An 18,163-nucleotide genomic window follows, 5' to 3' on the forward strand; every position below is an offset into this window, starting at 1 on the left:
CATAGTGATTTGCCCACAGGCTGCTGCTTCTCCTTTGTTTCACTTTGTTCACTACACACAGGCATCAGCCAGGTGTTCATGAAAGCAAAGCAATTTTCCATCAAACTTCTCCAGTTTGATATGAAACTGTACAGATGCATCCTGGATCGTTTGAGGGCCCCAAGAGTAGGGATGGCCATCATGGATTTTGCCCTGTTCATGATTCATGAACCGAAGTTCATGATGTGTCTACTGTCATTAACATCCACAGACTTTTAAAGTACGTAGTTCATATATGGGAGAGTAGATCACTGCAGATGGCGACTGTAGCCATGAAATTAAAAGATGTTTGCTCCTTGGGAGAACAGCTATGGCGAACCTGGGCAGTATAATAAAAAGTAGAGACATCAATCTGCCAACAAAAGTCTGTATAGTCAAAGCGATGGTATTCCCAGTAGTAATGCATGGCTGTGAGAGCTGGACCATAAGGAAGGCTGAGCGCAGAAGAATAGATGCTTTTAAGCTGTGGTGCTGGAGAAGAATCTTGAGAGTCCCTTGGATTGCAAGAAGATCAAATCAGTCAGTCCTAAGGGAAATCAACCCAGACGTTCCCTGGAAAGTCAAATGCTGAAGCTGAAGCTCAAATACTTTGGCCACCAAATGAGAAGGGAGCACTCACTGGAGAAGACCCTGATACTGGGAAAGACGCAAGGCAAAAGAAGAAGGGAACGCAAAAGATGAGATGGCTGGACAGTGTTACTGATGTAACAAACACGAATTTGAGCGAACTTCGGAGGATGGTGGAGGACAGAAGGGCCTGGCATGACTTTGTCCATGGGGTCGCAAAGAGTCGGACTTGACTGTGCGACTGAACAACAAAAAAAGGGTTCTTCATGAAAACATCTGCTACATATTGGCACACATCTGTTTTCCACTGAGTTATTTATGAGTCACAGCAGAATGATTCTATACTGGCTTCAGCCCAAAATCTGGATGTGCCAGAAACAAAATATGGCTTGAGTTGCACAATGTAATCCAGCAGTTGGGGACCAGTGGGATAGAGCAGAAAGCAAGTGTTTAAAGGACTGAGTCCCTTTAGCTTCCTGCTTTCTGTTCCCTGTGAAAGCCGCAAAAACAGCTGAGTTTCAGACTTTTGTGCAATCCCTTTAAATTTATCCACAAGATAGCTGAGTGGCAGGGTTCATGCAAACCATGAACAAGGCAAAAATTTAAGGTTTAAAAGGAACCATAAAAGGCAGCCCAGAACAGTTGAGCTCAGGTATTTTTCAGGCTTTCTGCAAACTTTGTTTAAAGGGACTGAATGAACTTCCTGGTTCAATTCATGATTCGGTTCATGATTTGGCCATGAGCCATAAACTGCCTTTTTCTACTTTGTGCCCATTCCTACATAAGAGTCCATCCACTGCTGTTGGGGTGTTTTTGTAAGCTTTCTTTTGCTTTGATCTTCCTGGTACTGGATAATCACCTTGCTCATAACACCTTTCTTAAACTTTTAATAACACCATCTTCATTACACATTATTTGCTTCTTTTTAGATATCATTAGAACTTCTAAGAACAGAGACTGAGCCTATCAGCCTCTGAATTAAGACAACTGCAAATGAAAGATGTCATTTTAAAAAACCAAAAAAAAACAAACCTGGACTTTTTTTGGTTTTAGCTCAACTTAATCATTACATATAACACTGTACTGACAGAAGAAAAATACGGCAGGGGAATATAAAGTAAAATTGCAGATGGAAAGGAAACCAAATGAAATGTCTACTAAAAGAACAGTGGTAGGAAAGAACTACAGAACTCTAAGGAGCTATAGGGTTGCCAGCTCCAAGTTGGGAAATACCTGGAGACTTTGGGGGTGGAGCCTGAGGAGGGTGGGGTTTGGGGAGGGACTTCAATGGAATATAATCCCACAGATGCCACCTTCCAAAGTCACAATTTCTCTAAAAGCAGGTATCCAGCCATCACCTGGAGGCCGGGGGCCCTAAGCGGGAGACACTGGGCGTTTTCGCACTGACCTTAATCGGCAGCAACGTCCTTCTTCACCGCACAGGATCTGCGCAGATTTCGCACCAATTGCTGTGGAGCACCCGGAAGAGCTGCAAAGTCCCGCGGCTTTTGCGGCGCAAATGGAAACTGGTTTTTGGCGGTTTCCATTTGCGCCGCAAAAGCCGCGGGACTTTGCGGCTCTTCCGGGTGCTCCGCAGCAATTGGTGCGAAATCCGCGCAGATCCTGTGCGGTGAAGAGGGACGTCGCTGCCGATTAAGGTAAGTGCGAAAACGCCCACTATTTTAAAAGCCTTGGGGGATCAAATAGCTATGGAATTCTATACAATGCTGTCATTCACAAAACATGAGAAACCTACTCAAATTCAGTGGTAGAAATCCTTGCCAGAAGGTAACTCTTGGTTAAAAAAGCTAGAAAGCATTTAGGATGCTGCAGCCTCTATCCTATTCACGTTTACGCAGAAGGTTCAGTGGAGAAGACTCCCAAGAGTGCCTCAGGAACATGGTTTTCAGCATGTTTGAAAGATATAAGAAAACCTTTACAATTGACCTCAAAATAATAACACTTTTTTATTAGGCCAGCTTAGATTTAGAAAACCAGAGCAATGATTATTTTCACTGGGTCTTCATGAAAACATATGTTACATTTTGGCACACACACATTTGTTTTCCACAGAGTTATATAAGCCTTATGAGTCACAGTAGAATGATTCTATACTGGCTTCAGCCCAACTCTGGATGTGCCAGAAACAAAACAACATGGCTTGAGTTGCACAATGTCATCCAGCAATTGGGGGCCACCGGAAGTCAAGGCTGGTAATTCCAAACTGTAGTGCTGGTGGACCCATTGTTGTCTTGCTGGGTCAGTTCTGGGAGAGCATACTCGGTGAGTTTGTGCAACTGACCCTGAATTTGGTGGCTCACAAAGTGAGGCCTGCCAGGGTCCCCAATTAGCACTTTGGTCCCATGTGCATGAATGCATTTCTTCAGCCACTGATGAAGGCTGTCTGCAAGCTCTTCACTGTAAAACATGTCCCCCAGGACAATGACATCCCAGCTGCCAACTTCCAAACCAATCAGGTTGTCCGTTAGAAAAGGGAAGGGATTCAAGTTGTTCAATTCGCAGTTCATTGTTAAGGCTGCTCCTGCAACTGAGAGGCAATGAAAACAGAGATGAACAGATGTCAAAAAAAAAAAATTAAACTTAGATCCTCATAAACCTTCTACTTAGATCAACCTTCTACTGCAGGGGTGTCAAACGTGCAGCTGGGGTTCGGATCAGGCCCTCGGAGGGCTCCTATCAGGCCCGCGAGCAGGTCTGCTTCCTTCTCCCTCTCTCTTGCTTCTTCCTGTGTCACAGGCTGCTTTGCAATTTCTCAATTGCACAGAAAATACAGAACAAAGCCTCTATTTTCCCCATTGGCTGAGGCTCCTCTCTTAGGGAGGAATGGGGGGGGGAGAGCTTGCTTTGATACTGATCACAATACTGCAAGAATGCTAATACCTTAAGCATGTTTTCTTTTAATTTAAAAAAAAACTTTAATTGTGTTTGTCTATGTCCTTTATAAAGTTTTTAGCTCTGGTACCTGGCATTATATTTTATGACACACATAGCCCGGCCTGACAAGGTCTCATTTATGTCAGACCTGGCCCTCATAGCAAATGAGTTTGACAGCCCTGTTCTGCTGGGTCACATGATTCTATGCTGAGTCAGAGGCTCCTTGGCAAAATTATTTTATGTAGACAGGGTATTTGACTAAAACGTCAGACAGACTGCAATTTTCAAGCACCTTACTCCAGAAGAGCACTGCTGAATTCAGTACCAAAACCAGCAGAATCACTGATGGAGTCAGGCCTTGAATTCAGCAGGAGCTCACAGAAGTGCAGCTCCTGAACCTTTCTGAGGGTTCCCCCTCCTCTTCCCCACCTATCTTGTCCATTGAATAGTAGGTGCAGCTGCATAACAATCCCTGGATTAAGAGAATGGGCAGCCAGCCAGCCACCAGGGGCTTTGCCATACCCCCAGCAGCCCTCAATAACCTCTAGAGAAGCCCACTTTTTCTACTTCTTATGTGATTTTTAGCAGTGAGTGGCTTGCTGGTCTTTTGACTATGGGGGTGGTGGCCAAGGAGAGCCCCAGGTAAGCAGTAGAGATCCAGCCAGCCCAAGCAGGCCTCTCTCACCTGGGGCTCTCCTTTCTTGCATCGGGTTACTTTTGGCTGGTGGGGGGGAGCGTATGCTAATGAGCTCCACCACCTATTTTTCTACAAAACAACCCCTGGATGGAGTCATTGTTGTGAAAGTGGGGAGGAAAAGGGACAGTCACACACACACCCAACAGTAAAAATAGCTCTTTAAGCACTAAACTTATACCCTAGTCCTATTTAAGGCTGCTGGAAATGGTTCCATGTGTGGATGAATATGTTTGAAAGCTGCTTTACCAGTACAGCAGTCATTTCCCATATGCCTCCAGTAGCTGCCAGCACAATGAGGTATCCAGAAGTTACTTCCAATGGTCTCCTACTTGGTTATCATTACGGAAGAATCAGCATTGGTGGCTCTCAAATTATAGAATGTGGACTCCTAAGGAGGAACTGGGTTGTTGCTGGCGCCTTGCCCAACATGTTTCAGCACAGACCCACATGTGATGAGATGGCAGGGGTGGCCAACGGTAGCTCTCCAGATGTTTTTTTGCCTACAACTCCCATCAGCCCCAGCCAGCATGGCCAATGGCTGGGGCTGTTGGGAGTTGTAGGCAAAAAACATCTGGAGAGCTACCGTTGGCCACCCCTGAGCTATGGCTTACAGGCCACAGGATACATTTGCTCCTTCACACACCTCTGTGCCCCTCCCATGGAATCTAGGGAACTTGCTGTGGCATTCTGTGATCCATCCTTGCCTTCCCACTAGCTTGAGACTGGATTGCACTAAGAACAAAGTATCTCACTAGGGTCGATGTCGTTGGCGACAACGTCGGCTGCACCACCCATCACAGCTGCTATGGCTGTTGCTCCACAGCCACTTCCGAGATCTAGAACTTTCTTCATTTGGACAATGCTGGGGTTATCGAGAAGATATCTGAGTATGTTTTGAAAGACAAAATTGGAAAGAAAGAGTTAAAGGTTCCTTGGACAAGCCTCTTACACAGTCTCCCAAACTAATTTAGGTTGAACAAAACAGAAGTCAAGCAGCACCTTTAAGACCAAGGGCATTGTTGCCCTTCAGTTCTCTACATAGGGCAAACAGGACAAACCCTACGCCAAAGGATAAATGGACATAAGTCTGACATCAGGAATTACAAAACAGAGAAACCTGTAGGAGAACACTTCAACCTTCCAGAGCATTCAATGAGTGACCCCAAAGTAGCTGTGTTACTGTAAAGGAACTTCAAGAACAGAATGGAGAGAGGAATTGCTGAAATACAAATTATCATGAAACTTGGAACAAACACCTCACCAGGACTGAACAGGGATATTGGTTTTTTATCTCATTACATATGCTAAACCCACTCTCACTGAGTATAGCTATATATCCACAGTATTCAACTGTATTTCTCTTTTAGAATAGTGTATCAGAATAATAATTTTTGTATTGACATACTCAAATAAGGGATATTGGCTGTTTATCTCATCACATATACTTAACCCATTTTCACTATATTTTAATATATTCTTTTTTTCTAAAATGATTTATAATGTATAGAATGATGTTAAAAAGTAAATTAGGTGGACAAGAACATCACTAGGAAATACATGCCCTTTTGTTTCACCTAGACTTGTAGCAAAAGCAATTAACAGGCAACTTTTATTACCTTTTATTGGTTTCCCACCCAAACGCTATCCAGACCAAATGGTCTTCCAATTTATTACACTATTTTGCCATTTGATCCTAATTTTGTGTCAGTTTACACTCTTAACCCACCAGCTATATGTATTTCAGCTCAGTGTACACCATCCCCTCGTCTGAAGAAGTACGAAAGCTTACATTCTGAATAAAATTTTGTTGGTTTTAAAGGTGATACTTGACTTCTACTTTGTTCTACTGCTTCAGACCAACACGGCTGCTCACTTGGATCAATTTAGGTTGAATCCATCTGTAGCTGTACTTAAAGGCTGGCCACTTGTGTGGTACTATGATGAGGAATGGACATTCTTGCCCTCCCAAATCATTCCCTCTTTGCCCCAAACCTCACTGGAAGACTTGGGGCCAGTTATTCAGCCTAATCTACTTTATAACATTATTGTTAGATTAAAACAGAGAAGGGGAGTACATGCTTGCTTAATCAGACCACTGGTTCATCTAGTATAACATAGTGTTTCACACAGCAGCCAACCAGTTGCCCTTGAGGTTCAATCAAACCGGGCAGAGAGATCAAGGCCTTCTTCTGACGCTGCCTCCTAGCACTGATATTCAAAGGTTTGCTAGCTCTATATATCAGGGGTGGCCAAACTTGCTTAATGTAAGGGCCACATAGAATAAATGTCAGGTGTTTGAGAGCAGCAAGACATGAATGAAAGATATTTGAGAGTCACAAGATGGGAGGGAGGAAGGAAGGAAGGAAGGAAGGAAGGAAGGAAGGAAGGAAGGAAGGAAGGAAGGAAGGAAGGAAGGAAGGAAGGAAGGAAGGAAGGAAGGAAGGAAGGAAGGAAGGAAGGAAGGAAGGAAGGAAGGAAGGAAGGAAGGAAGGAAGGAAGGAAGGAAGATGAGGTGGGAGGGAGAGTTGGAAAGATAGCAACTTTAACTTGAAATGCACTTTCCAAGACACCAGCTGGCTTGGAGAAGTGATTTAAAGAGACAATGTCTTATCCAAGCCAGCCAATGGGGCGATGGAGGCTTTGAGAACCACACAATATGTGTGAAAGAGCCACATATAGCTCCCAAGCTGCAGTTTAGCCATCCCTGCCATGTGAAGGTTCCTTTTAGTCACCATGGTTACCAGCAATGTTCCCTCCAATTCCACCCCCCTAAGTGGAGCAGTTCACATCCTGAGCAGAATATAACTGCTGTAATCTTAAAATGGGCAACGAGCAGTGCAAGACCCTGCACAGCTGCAAACTGCTGCTGAGCAGGCCTTCCTGTGTTAATGAACAACTGCTCACGTGCATAGCTTAGAGCAGGGGTGTCAAACATGCAGTTTGGGGGCCGAATCAGGCCCCCAGAGGGCTCCTGTTGGGCCCCCAAGCAACTGGCTGTCATCTGCTTCTTTCTCCCTATATCTTGCTTCCTTCTGCATAACAGCTTGCTTTGCCAGCTTGCTCAATTGGCCAGAAGCTACACAGCAAAACCTCTATTTTCTCCATTGGCTGAGGCTCCTCCCTCCCAGTCCCCTAGGGAAGGAAAGAAAAAGCCAGAGTTTCCTTTGCCCAGTTCCCTGGATCCTATGGGAGAAATACAAAGAAAGCATCCTTAAGACCAATGAGTGCTAACGTTTTAAGCATGTTCTAAGTTTAAAAAAAATATATTTGTGTTTGTCTTGTTCTTTATAAAATTTATATCTTTGCTGCCTAATCTTAAATAGGTACACACGTGGCCCAACCCGACATGGCCTGGCCCTTCAAGGTCTCATTCATGTCAGATCTGGCCCTCATAACAAATGAGTTCGACACCCCTGGTTTAGAGGGAACACTGCCTACCAGCCATTGGTGGACATATCTTACAATCATCTGTCTGATTCCATCTTTAAGCTGTCCATGCTAATTGCCATAACAAAATCCCCGGGCAATGAATCCCATAATTTAATTGCTCTCTGAGTAATTTGGTCTGCCCTGAATCATATAGGTACCCTGCCCTGAACTCCCTGGCAGTAGGGTTCGATCAGGGCTTTTTTTGGTAGAAAAAGTCCAGCAGAAACTCATTTGCATATCAGGCCACACCCCCGTGATGCCAAGCCAGCCGGAACTGTGTTCCCCTTCAACAACAAAAAAGCTCTTCGTGGAATAAAGATGAGCCCTTTAGCATTCAAGTATTTTTCAACAGTGGGTGGGAAAGGGCCACTACTTATTTGCAGTTATTCAGTGAAGGCAAAAAGGCATTCTGCATGTGCCAGGAACTTTTCCCAACAGACTGCATGACAATCATACAAGTTTAACAGATGCATCTTTCTAATCTCCTTGCTGGAGAAAACAGCATCTGTTTACATTTTGTCTATTAGACCCCTGTTGAAGGAGCAAATATCTTGCCAGGGAACAATACAACAGCTTGATGCATATAATTTCTGTATGCACACAAATTTGTGCGAATTAAGATTTCCACTTTATCTAGCACTGGCTTTGTATATTTATGTTAGTTTCCAAGCATCGTTTGTGTCACTGATTTTCAGGTTGTGAGAGCTAGGCCCCTTCAGGACCAGCACAGGAGTTTTCTCTGTCTCCTCTATACCACTTACAACTGTATCACCTTGATGCCAGGAAAAGAGATGATTACCCCAGGACCTTACACAGAGTCTTGTTCAAGTCAGTATTGTCTGCTCCAACTGGCAGCCTCTCTCCTGGGTCTCAGGCCAAACTAGATGTTTACTTTTAAAAATCCACACACTAACTGTGGGAAAAAGGGTTGCCAGGTCCAACTCAGGAAATACCTGGGGACTTTGGGAGTGGAGCCTGAAGACTTTCCTATTCCCTTAAATAAATAAATAATACAACAGTGCAGTTCCCCTGAAAACAGTCTTCATTTCCTCTTCCTATTTTCTGCATTCAAAGGGTTCCTCCTGCAGTTGTACTTCCACTAAATGAAAAGGAACACACACATATTCACAAAGCAGCCAAGATGAACAGTTTGCAAGCCCTCACTTTTTGTCATCTTACAGGGGCAATTTACTCACAGGAGCTATTGGATGTAGTAGTCTGCTGTATTTCAACCAATTTCTTCAGACTACCACAAGAAAACGAAAGTAAACAGAACAGCCTAGGTTCTGGGTAACTTTTTACTATTCATACAAATAATCAGGTTCTGGTTAACTCATTACTATTAATACAAACAACTTCTGAAATGAATGCCAAACAAAAAAAGGGACTGTGCTGGCTTCCTCTCTCTCACACTCACCAGGAAGAGCCATGTGGCTCTGTCTGCTCACCCCCCCCCCCCGCAGCTTTGTCCTGGTGAGATTTAAAGGCACTCACACCTTCCCAAACATAAGCAGTTCTTTGCAGGCTTCTTCTAAGACTGCTGAGATTTAAAAGCACATGGTGGCTATTGGGGCAGGGCTTCCCCCCACCATCCAGCTGGCTGGCAGAGGGGAAGGAAAGGAAGCACCAGTTGTTTCCGACTCTGGGGTGACATTACTTTCACAACGTTTTCACGGCAGACTTTTTACGGGGTGGTTTGCCATTGCCTTCCCCAGTCATCTACACTTTCCCCCCAGCAAGCTGGGTACTCATTTTACCGACCTCGGAAGGATGGAAGGCTGAGTCAACCTTGGGCCAGTTACCTGAATTCAGCTTCTGCTGGAATTGAACTCAGGTCGTAAGAAGAGAGTTCAGACCACAGTACTGCTGCTTTACCACTCTGCAAATTGGGAATCCTCCACTGGGACATGGGGACTGGCAAGCCTAGTGGGGAATGGTTACACTGCTGCAAGGGAGGGAAAAGCCCAACTCGTTTTTAAGAAGTGAACATCTAGTTTGGCCTGCTCGCAGGGGACTTTCTCATCACCTCTTACCTGATACATTTCACTTGGATGGCCTGGAGGAGTGAAACTTGGATTCTGCATGCAAACCAGATATTCTATTGAATCACTGGCATTTTTTTCAAGCAGCAACTTCCTGCATGTGATCTCCTGGTTCACGCAAGAGGCTTTAATATCAATAGTTAACTAGCAAAAATAAGATATGCTGGGGCCCAAGCTGGACTGAAAGCTCTCCTTTAGATTCACCGCCTAAACTCAGATCCCCCAAAATTGTGAGAAAGAGAGATTCTGCACACGCTCAGTTGAACTGTAACCAGGGCTTGTTTTGTAGCAAGAACTCCTTTACATATTAGGCCACACACACCCTGATGTAGGCAATCCTCCAAGAGCTTACAGGGGTCTTCTTGCAGGGTCTTTTGTAAGCTATTGGAGGATTGGCTACATCACTGGAAAGGAAAGGTCCCCTGTGCAAGCACCAGTCGTTTCCGACTCTGGGGTGACATTGCTTTCACAACGTTTTCACGGCAGACTCTTTACGGGGTGGTTTGCCATTGCCTTCCCCACTGGGGTGTAGCCTAATATGCAGGAGTTCCTACTACAAAGGAGTTCCTACTACAAAAAAAGCCCTGTGACAACTTTGAATGTTTCAGGACTGAGCCCTGGCATAATACCAACAACTCAGCAATTCAAGGTGGCTTAAAAGAAGCTAAATTTCACACTTGCAAACAGAAGTTTGCGGACAGCTAATTTTTAAAAAAGAAACTTTGAATTGGAAGGCTCCATTATTCAGACTGCAGAGCATGAATGCCCTCCAGTGGTCATTGCATTTATATATACCTGGATAGTCCTTGGCCTCCAGGCCAGTAGATTGCCCAGTAGGGTTCTTTATATGGCCACAAGGCAGCCTTTTTCTTCCAGAATGGGCAGCGAGGGGTCAGCAGCCGTAACTTTATTTCCGGTGTCAGATTCCCGCTGTTGGTGATTTCAGTGTTCTCTTCCAGAAACTTCCGTGTCTCTGGATCAAGGAGGCTCCCTGAAGTCCTCCGGTGAAACCCCCTCCAAGGCAAATGGTGGCTTCGATTCTTTTGCCCTGATACGTTTCTGAAGACATATTTACCACACCAGTGTATCTGCCATCTCCAGCCCCAGGAAACCATGTCCTCTCACTGGAACTGTTGTTCAGAGCATCAGAAATGGTGCTCTGGAGCAGAAAGTAATAAAATGATAGAAAGGACTCAGAACTGTGCCTTTATGTAGAAACAAGTAGCAGTTCCTGCAAAAGAAAAGAACAGATGCTTAGCCTATAGATGGGATACCAAGTCAATTACTGTGCGCACACAAAGCCAGTTCAGTGTAATGGTTAAGTGCACAGACTCTTAACTGAGAAAACCTGGTTTGATTCCCCACTCCTGCACATGCATCTGCTGATGCGACCTTGGGTCAGCCACAAGTTCTCTCAAGTTCTGGGAGAGCTCTCTCAGCCCCAGGGTGTCTGTTGTGGAGAGGGGAAGGGAAAGATTTGTAAACCACTGAGACTCCTTTGGCTAGCAAAGGGCAGGGTATAAATCCAATCTCTTCTAAAAAAAACTAGTACTAACGAAGGAAGGTCTCATCATTACAGCCAACATCCCTATAGTCATCTAGGGTTTCAGGCCACCCCAGGAATAGAGCAGCAAAAGGCACCACCAGGGGTTTTTTTGTAGAGGGAACTCCTTTGCATATTAGGCCACACACCCCTGATATAGCCAATCCTCAAAGAGCTTACAGGGCTCTTCTTACAGGAGGTGTGGCATAATATGCAACGGAGTTCCTGCTACAAAAAAAGCCCTCTTTTCCACTGACTCTTGTCCAAGGAATAGAAAATATTTACAGTAACCATTTCAATTTCTTCATCATCAACCCAGAGTACAGATGCCAAAATGTCAAGGGGACAAGCAGCATGGATCAGATTCTGAGTTTCATAACAAAATCAATGGTCAGATCAAATGAGTTAAAAGTGAGGCACCCTTTTGCAATAAAATTCATCCTAAATGCAAACAATCCTGACCTAATAAAATCAATCCAGATTCTGGCCACATAAACAATGGCAACGGTTTGTAACAACACAGAGGACATATATTTCAAAAGAGATTCTCAAGATAATGTCTGACACCTCAAACAGGGCAAATCTCTTCATCCAAAGAGTCATTAACCCATGGAATTCACTGCTGCAGGAATTGATGGTGTTTACAAGCAAAGACAGCTTCAAGACCAGATTGGATAAACATATGGAGCAGAAGTCCATCAGTGGCTGTTAGCCACAAGGTACATAGATAGAGCATTATGTCTGAGGCAGTGATGCTCTGCATTCTTGGTGCCTGAGGGGCAACAGTGGGAAGGCTTCTAGAGTTCTGTCCCTGCTGGTGGACCTCCCGATGGCACCTGGGTTTCAGCCACTGTCAAGAGGCACCTTCAAGACCAATGAAGTTTCATTCAGAATGTAAGCTTTTGTGTGCTAGAAGCACACTTCATCAGACAAGCTTTCATTCTGAATGAAACTTTGTTGGTCTTGGAGGTGCCACTTGACTCCTACTTTGTTCTGAGTCAACATGTGTTCTCCAAGACTGGTATCTATGATCCAACTTCTTCCTTTCCTTTTCTTCTCCGCCTCTTATATTCATTATGGCCCATATTCCCTCCATTCTTTCCCCAAATTGCTGCGTCACAGTTCCTTGCTCCTGCTGTGGAGCCTCTCTTTGTCCCTCCCTAGAGCCCACCCCCATACTCTGACTCCTCTCAGACGCACTTTGGTTTAGGTCTTTGGGATGGCTCCTTCTCATATGATCACCAAGTCCCCTCCTTGAATTATCTTTCATTCTCGTTCCCTTTCTAACCTAGCCTTCCTTTTTCATGGTCTTCAGAGACACATATACATCCAGATGGCCATGAGTGATCTGTTGTCATGATCTAGAAGTTCCCTGGAATTCTCAGTTTCATTTTAAAAATTAAAGTTTTTAAGAAAGACATGCTTTCCTTCTTTGTATCTCTACAACAGAAGGGGATAAAAACTCACTGTTTGTTTAAAAATATGGATACTAGGTATTCAGAGGTTCTAGAAGAGAAATCATCATCATTTTATAGTGCTGAAGCACTATGCCAATTGCTTGTTTATTTTTTTAAAGCCCCCCCCCCCAAGCCAAACTGGAACAAAATCTCTGTGGGAAAGCAATCTCAGCCCCCATTTGTTTAGACTCCAGGACACTGGGGGGGGGAGGGGAAGGGGTCAAAGGTGAGGCTTGTATTAACCACACATACCCCATCATACTAGTGGCCTAAAGATGTTAACTCAAATCACAGGACATTCCTGGCTCTGCCAGTTTTGCCATCAAGTTTTAAGCATTAAGAGACAACATGAGCAGCAGATGTTAGCAGATTAAAATGTTTATCTCCCTGCCTGAATAAGATTCCCATTCCTGCAAATCTGGCTCGAGTTAAAAGCACACTGCCAGGCTTTGCCCGGTTAAGGGTTCTGGAGTACAAAAACAGGGGCCACAACAATAACTAGAACAAGAAAAAGCAGTACATAAATAGATACACAAACAAATACAATTAATGGGGCAGTGGGGAAAATAATTTGTTCACCTTGACAACCCTTATATAATCCTCCTCTGCTTCATTAGAGGAGTTCTTTAAACATATAATAAAATAAAGCTGAAGAATGATCGACACACATATCATTGAAAACACACATACTTAAAAGTAATTGTTAAAAGACAGCCATAGCTGAGTGTGTAAGAAATATAGTCGATATGGACATCCCAACAGGTGCAAGAAAAAAGTTTCATTGCCTGTATTTATGGATAACACACAACTATTAAGGGCAAAAGAGCCCCAACAGGAGAAATAACATTTGCCAAAATTTGCAAATAACAATTATTGACAGTCAAAGCTTGTATTTTGGAGTGAACAATAAATTAAAGCAGGGGTGGCCAACGGTAGCTCTCCAGATGTTTTTTGCCTACAACCCCATGCTGGCTGGGGTTGATGGGAGTTGTAGGCAAAACAAATCTGGAGAGCTACCGTTGGCCACCCCTGAATTGAAGGTAAAGGTAGTCCCCTGTGAAAACACCAGTCATTTTCGACTCTGGGGTGACATTGCTTTCACAACTACCGTTTTTGCACACAGCTTACCTTGCAGTCACAATCCTGTTCCCTCCGCAGTGTCTGGTCAGATTTCCCACCATCTGCGCCAGAGTTACAGGAAGTGCCGCAGCTTCTGTGTAGCAAATGTAAACTGGGTTTTAGCAGTTTTCGTTTGCTACGCAAAAGCCATGGCACTTCCTGTAACTTCGGCGCAGATGGTGGGAAATCCGACCGGACACTGTGGAGGGAACAGGATTGTGACTGCGAGGTAAGCTGTGTGCGAAAATGGTAAACGTTTTCACGGCAGACTTTTTATGGGGTGGTTTGCCATTGCCTTCCCCTTGTCATCTACATTTTTCCCCCCAGCAAGCTGGGTACTCATTTTACCAACCTTGGAAGGATGGAAGGCTAAATCAACCTGAAGCTGGCTACCTGAACCCAGCTTCCAGTGGGATCGAACTCAGGTCATGAGCACAGGGCTCCGACTGCAGTAATGCAGCTTTACCACTCTGCGCCACGGGGCTCTTAACAATAAATTACTGTTTTGCTTATTAGGTGACCATTACCGCCAATGGCTGTCAGTTGTACATTATACCATATCCAGGGCGTGTTTGTGGAATTAGAACAGAATAAATGATTAATGACTGTTTGGTAGAAATAATAAGTGACTGGAGTGCGTGTGCATGAATCCATCATTCTGCATGAGGTTTCAAGCCTCCGGGATCACACCTGTGTGCTTAACAGCATTGTGGGCTGGGATAGCACCATTGGACTAATAAAAACCATCCAAAGAAGTATACTTGCACATGAAAGCTTATACCTCGAATAAAACTTTATTGGTCTAAAAAGGGCCACAGAATTCAAACTGTGTTCTAATAAAAACTAAGACCAGCTAGAGACAGGAATTTCTGGATCATGGGAGGTAAATGAAAAGACCTTAGAGCAGGGTTTCCCAAACTTTTCTTTCCCATGGCCTGGTTATTTTTACACTTCTCCTTCATGACCCACTAAGATTTGGGGGTCGAGCCAGACTTTGGGGGTGGAGCTGGGAGACAAGAATTTCCTGTGGTGTCAAGGACCAAGTGATGTCACTTCTGGGGCACAATGAACCAAAACCCCACCTTTTCCTGTGATGTCACTTCCAGGGCACTCCCCCAAACCTGCCTCTTCTTTGGAAGTAAATTCATTTTCAGAAAGATCTCTCTGAAACTCATGTGAGCCAAAATGGGGGTGGAAAGTGGGTGGTCCTCTCTTTTCACCCCCACACCTGCATGCACCTATCTGTTTGTGTATTCTTCTCCAGCCTGCCCATGTTGAATTGCCTGTACCACCTACACATCCCTTCCTCAACATCACTTGCCAGTGTATGCAGTTGGGAGTGCTGTTGCCATTGCCATCAGGAATGCCAGCACTGGGTACCACCCACACTGGGCCCTGGCAGTTGCTCTACCACAAAATATGCTGAGACATTTAGTAGGCCCTTCCTTCAGCTGCTACACTGGAACCCTGCCTCAAGTTACAACCAAGCTTGCTTGGTTTCAAGAAAATCTTTCGACAGCTATTTTTCATACTTTTCTTTGGTTGAAACACTGGGAAATTGCTGTGAAAGGTAGCAGAGAATTGTATTGCAATTAATGAATTAATTTCAAATTATATGAAGTTCATACAAGCTTTTCTGCAGTTATCCCAAAAAGGATATTTATGAGGAGCTTGCAGCTTTTTACTGGCTGTATTTCCCATGCCTTTAAAAGCAACCTGATACTTAGCCAGTGAACTACTTTCATCCATTTTAATTTCTACAGGAGGAGTTTAATTTTGGTGTCAGACAGCTGTTAAAAGCAGGACCAGTAAAATGGTGCCAAGTTCATTGTACCATCTCTTCCAGTGCCGTTGAGATATACCCCAGTAATCTCCAATAATCTCTTTCTACCCCACACCTCTTACTCTCACTCACTCACACAGAAATCTCATAGAAGATCACCTGGCTACAACTGGGGGTGCCAACTTTTCATTGGCAGAGCTCCTATGTCTGCAACAACAGCAAAAATGGAAGGAAAGAAAGAGAAAGGGAAAGAATAAAATGGAAGGAAAGGAAAGGAAAAGAAAAGAAAAGAAAGACATGGAAAGAACATAAACATAAGAGGAGCCATGTTGGATCAGGCCAGTGGACTATCCATTCCAAAATTCCCTCATACAATGCCCCAAAAGCACCAGAATATCCACAAGTGGGGCCAGGGCACTAGAAGCCCTCCCAAGGTTGCTCCCCCCCCCAGCACGAAGAATACAGACAGAGCATCACTTGCAGGGAAAGAAAGAAGGAGGGGACAAAGGGGAAAAAAGCCTTCCACACCTTCAGATGACCCCAGCCCACAAAAATTCTGCCCAGGGGTTGTTTGGTAAAAAAAACAAAAAACTGGAATGCCCACTCCCCACCCCTCCCGGCTGAAAAAAACACACACAGCCTTCTTTGCCACCCAGGCCTCCTGGGGAAATCTCCCCAAAAGAACATACTGCAAGGCACATGAAAGCTCATACCTTGAAGAACACTTCCTGGGTCTAAAGTGCCAATGGATGCCAGCTTTTCTCTCAAACACTGGGAGCAAGGGAGAAGGAAGGAGAGGCAGCCCAGCTCCTCTCTGCACAACACAGAGATGGGGTGGGGCTAGCTTTGGCTTTTCTTGTGACTCGGTAGTGAGGCTTCCGTGGCCCGGTACCAGGTCACGATCCTGCAAATGGGAAACACTGCCTTAGAGGAATGAAGCATGACAAGGAATAGGACAAGAAGGCAGACATAAAGAACAAGTACCACCTGGGGGAGAGATCAGTATGTAGAAGGTCAACAATCAAAGAGAAGGGCAATGTCCAAAGAAAGAACAAAGCCTAACCAGGTATGGGAAAAGGAGTCTAATTGTTATTTATGTACAAGTATATAAAAAGCTGGAATTGAATCTGTTCGGGAAGACACTAGGTGTTTCTGCCTGGTCACCCTTTATTTGAAGCTTGCTCTCTATGGAAGAAGATTCTGGGTGCAATCTATTGGCTCACATCAGTAGCCCCGACTAAGAGCCTATGTTTATGGAGCCAAGTGAATGGTTGTGGTCAGCACTGATGCCCTATGATCACAGACACCTTGGTTCAAATCCCTTATCTGTCCTGCAATTTACTGAATAATTTTAAATTGACTGCAGTCTCAGCCTATCCCACCTCACAGGTTTATTGCATAGATAAGAGGGGGTGGGGTGATTGTGTGTGTGTGGAGTGTAGTGTCTTTGCCTTGAATTCCTTGGATAAAGTGCCCTGGGTAGAAGTCTAAACAACAAAATTTTAAAACGTTCTTTAAAAAAAAATTAACCCAAACTGCAATTATGTCATAAACACTTTATTTATTGGACCATGGCCAAGTTATCAATCACTGGGAACTGCTAAATCACACAACAAAACACCGGCCAATGCGTCAGATCTTAATATCATGCCATTGTTAAAAAGAGAAGCTCTTTCCAAAAGCATCCAGCCCCATCAAGACTGTCTTCACTATTTTCGTGCGCTCCTTCACGCGGCTTAATCTGAGAACAGAAAGAGAACGGTATTAGATTCAAGCAGTAGGCAAGTTGCACCTTTAAGACCAACAGAAGTCTGCTTAGAGCACACGAAAGGTTACATTCTGAATAAAACTTAGTTGGTCTTAAAGATGACTTGTCTACTGCTTTGTTCTATTGCTTCAGACCATCACTGGGATCGGTATTAGATTCGAGAGACTTCTGCTGACATATTCTCAGTTAAACTGTAGTAACTACAGCAGGCTCAATTTGCAGCAGTAAAAATCCAGACAGCTTCTACCTTGGTTAATATACTGGGTCTGCTTCAATACGACGCTCTTCTGCAAATCCCGGCATTGAAACTACAAAACACACCATCCGCCTTCCTACACGGCGTCCCGTCGCACGCGCAAAACTATGACAATTCACCGTAGAGACAAACCCCACCTTAACCTTCACTTCCGGTTTCCATGTGAACACCGCCATGTGCGGGGCAGGAGCAACGTGGGGAGAAATAACTATTCAAGTTTCTTTCTCTCTCTTTGAGGAATGTCATGCAAAATCGGAGAGGCTCTTCTCTGCCATATCACTGCTTCTTCCTTTCCGTTGCCTTTTGAGAGGAGTGTTGTTTTTAACTACAGGGTGTCTTTAATGTGGGCTTTTCAGACTGTACTTTCGTTTAATAGATTTGGGTGTATATTTCTCCTACCTGGTCAGTTCATTTCCCCTCCCCCCTTCTCTGAGGGGATTAATTTCGAGGTGCAGGATCTGGCTTGGCTTACTTTATTTTACCCCTTTACAAGAAAACGGGACCTCTTAATGCGGCCACTGTGTTAGAATCTCCTCCCCACCCCCTCCATTAGCAGATGAAGCTCCCG

General features: G+C 44.4%; 1 protein-coding gene across 4 annotated transcripts in view; it reads right to left on the reverse strand.

Moving 5' to 3' along the window:
- Nucleotides 1-2,548: 2,548 nt before the first annotated feature.
- The window catches only part of ETFBKMT (electron transfer flavoprotein subunit beta lysine methyltransferase), a 46,696-nt gene continuing 31,081 nt past the window's right edge, over nt 2,549-18,163 (reverse strand). Inside the window, exons 1-5 of one of the 4 annotated variants that reach the window (XM_060245731.1) lie at nt 17,587-17,685; nt 16,285-16,475; nt 10,465-10,900; nt 4,951-5,081; nt 2,549-3,154 (exon numbers count right to left, since the gene is read on the reverse strand). In XM_060245731.1, coding sequence (XP_060101714.1) covers nt 2,811-3,154; nt 4,951-5,081; nt 10,465-10,784 — 795 coding nt within the window. In that variant the 5' untranslated portion in view covers nt 10,785-10,900; nt 16,285-16,475; nt 17,587-17,685 and the 3' untranslated portion in view covers nt 2,549-2,810. Of the gene's footprint in view, nt 3,155-4,950; nt 5,082-10,464; nt 10,901-16,284; nt 16,476-17,586; nt 17,781-18,163 lie in introns of those variants that run through there. The other 3 variants (XM_060245733.1, XM_060245732.1, XM_060245735.1) reach the window with 3 other exon arrangements.

Source organism: Heteronotia binoei, chromosome 8 (genome assembly GCF_032191835.1).
Source record: "Heteronotia binoei isolate CCM8104 ecotype False Entrance Well chromosome 8, APGP_CSIRO_Hbin_v1, whole genome shotgun sequence".
Taxonomy (NCBI): domain Eukaryota; kingdom Metazoa; phylum Chordata; class Lepidosauria; order Squamata; family Gekkonidae; genus Heteronotia; species Heteronotia binoei.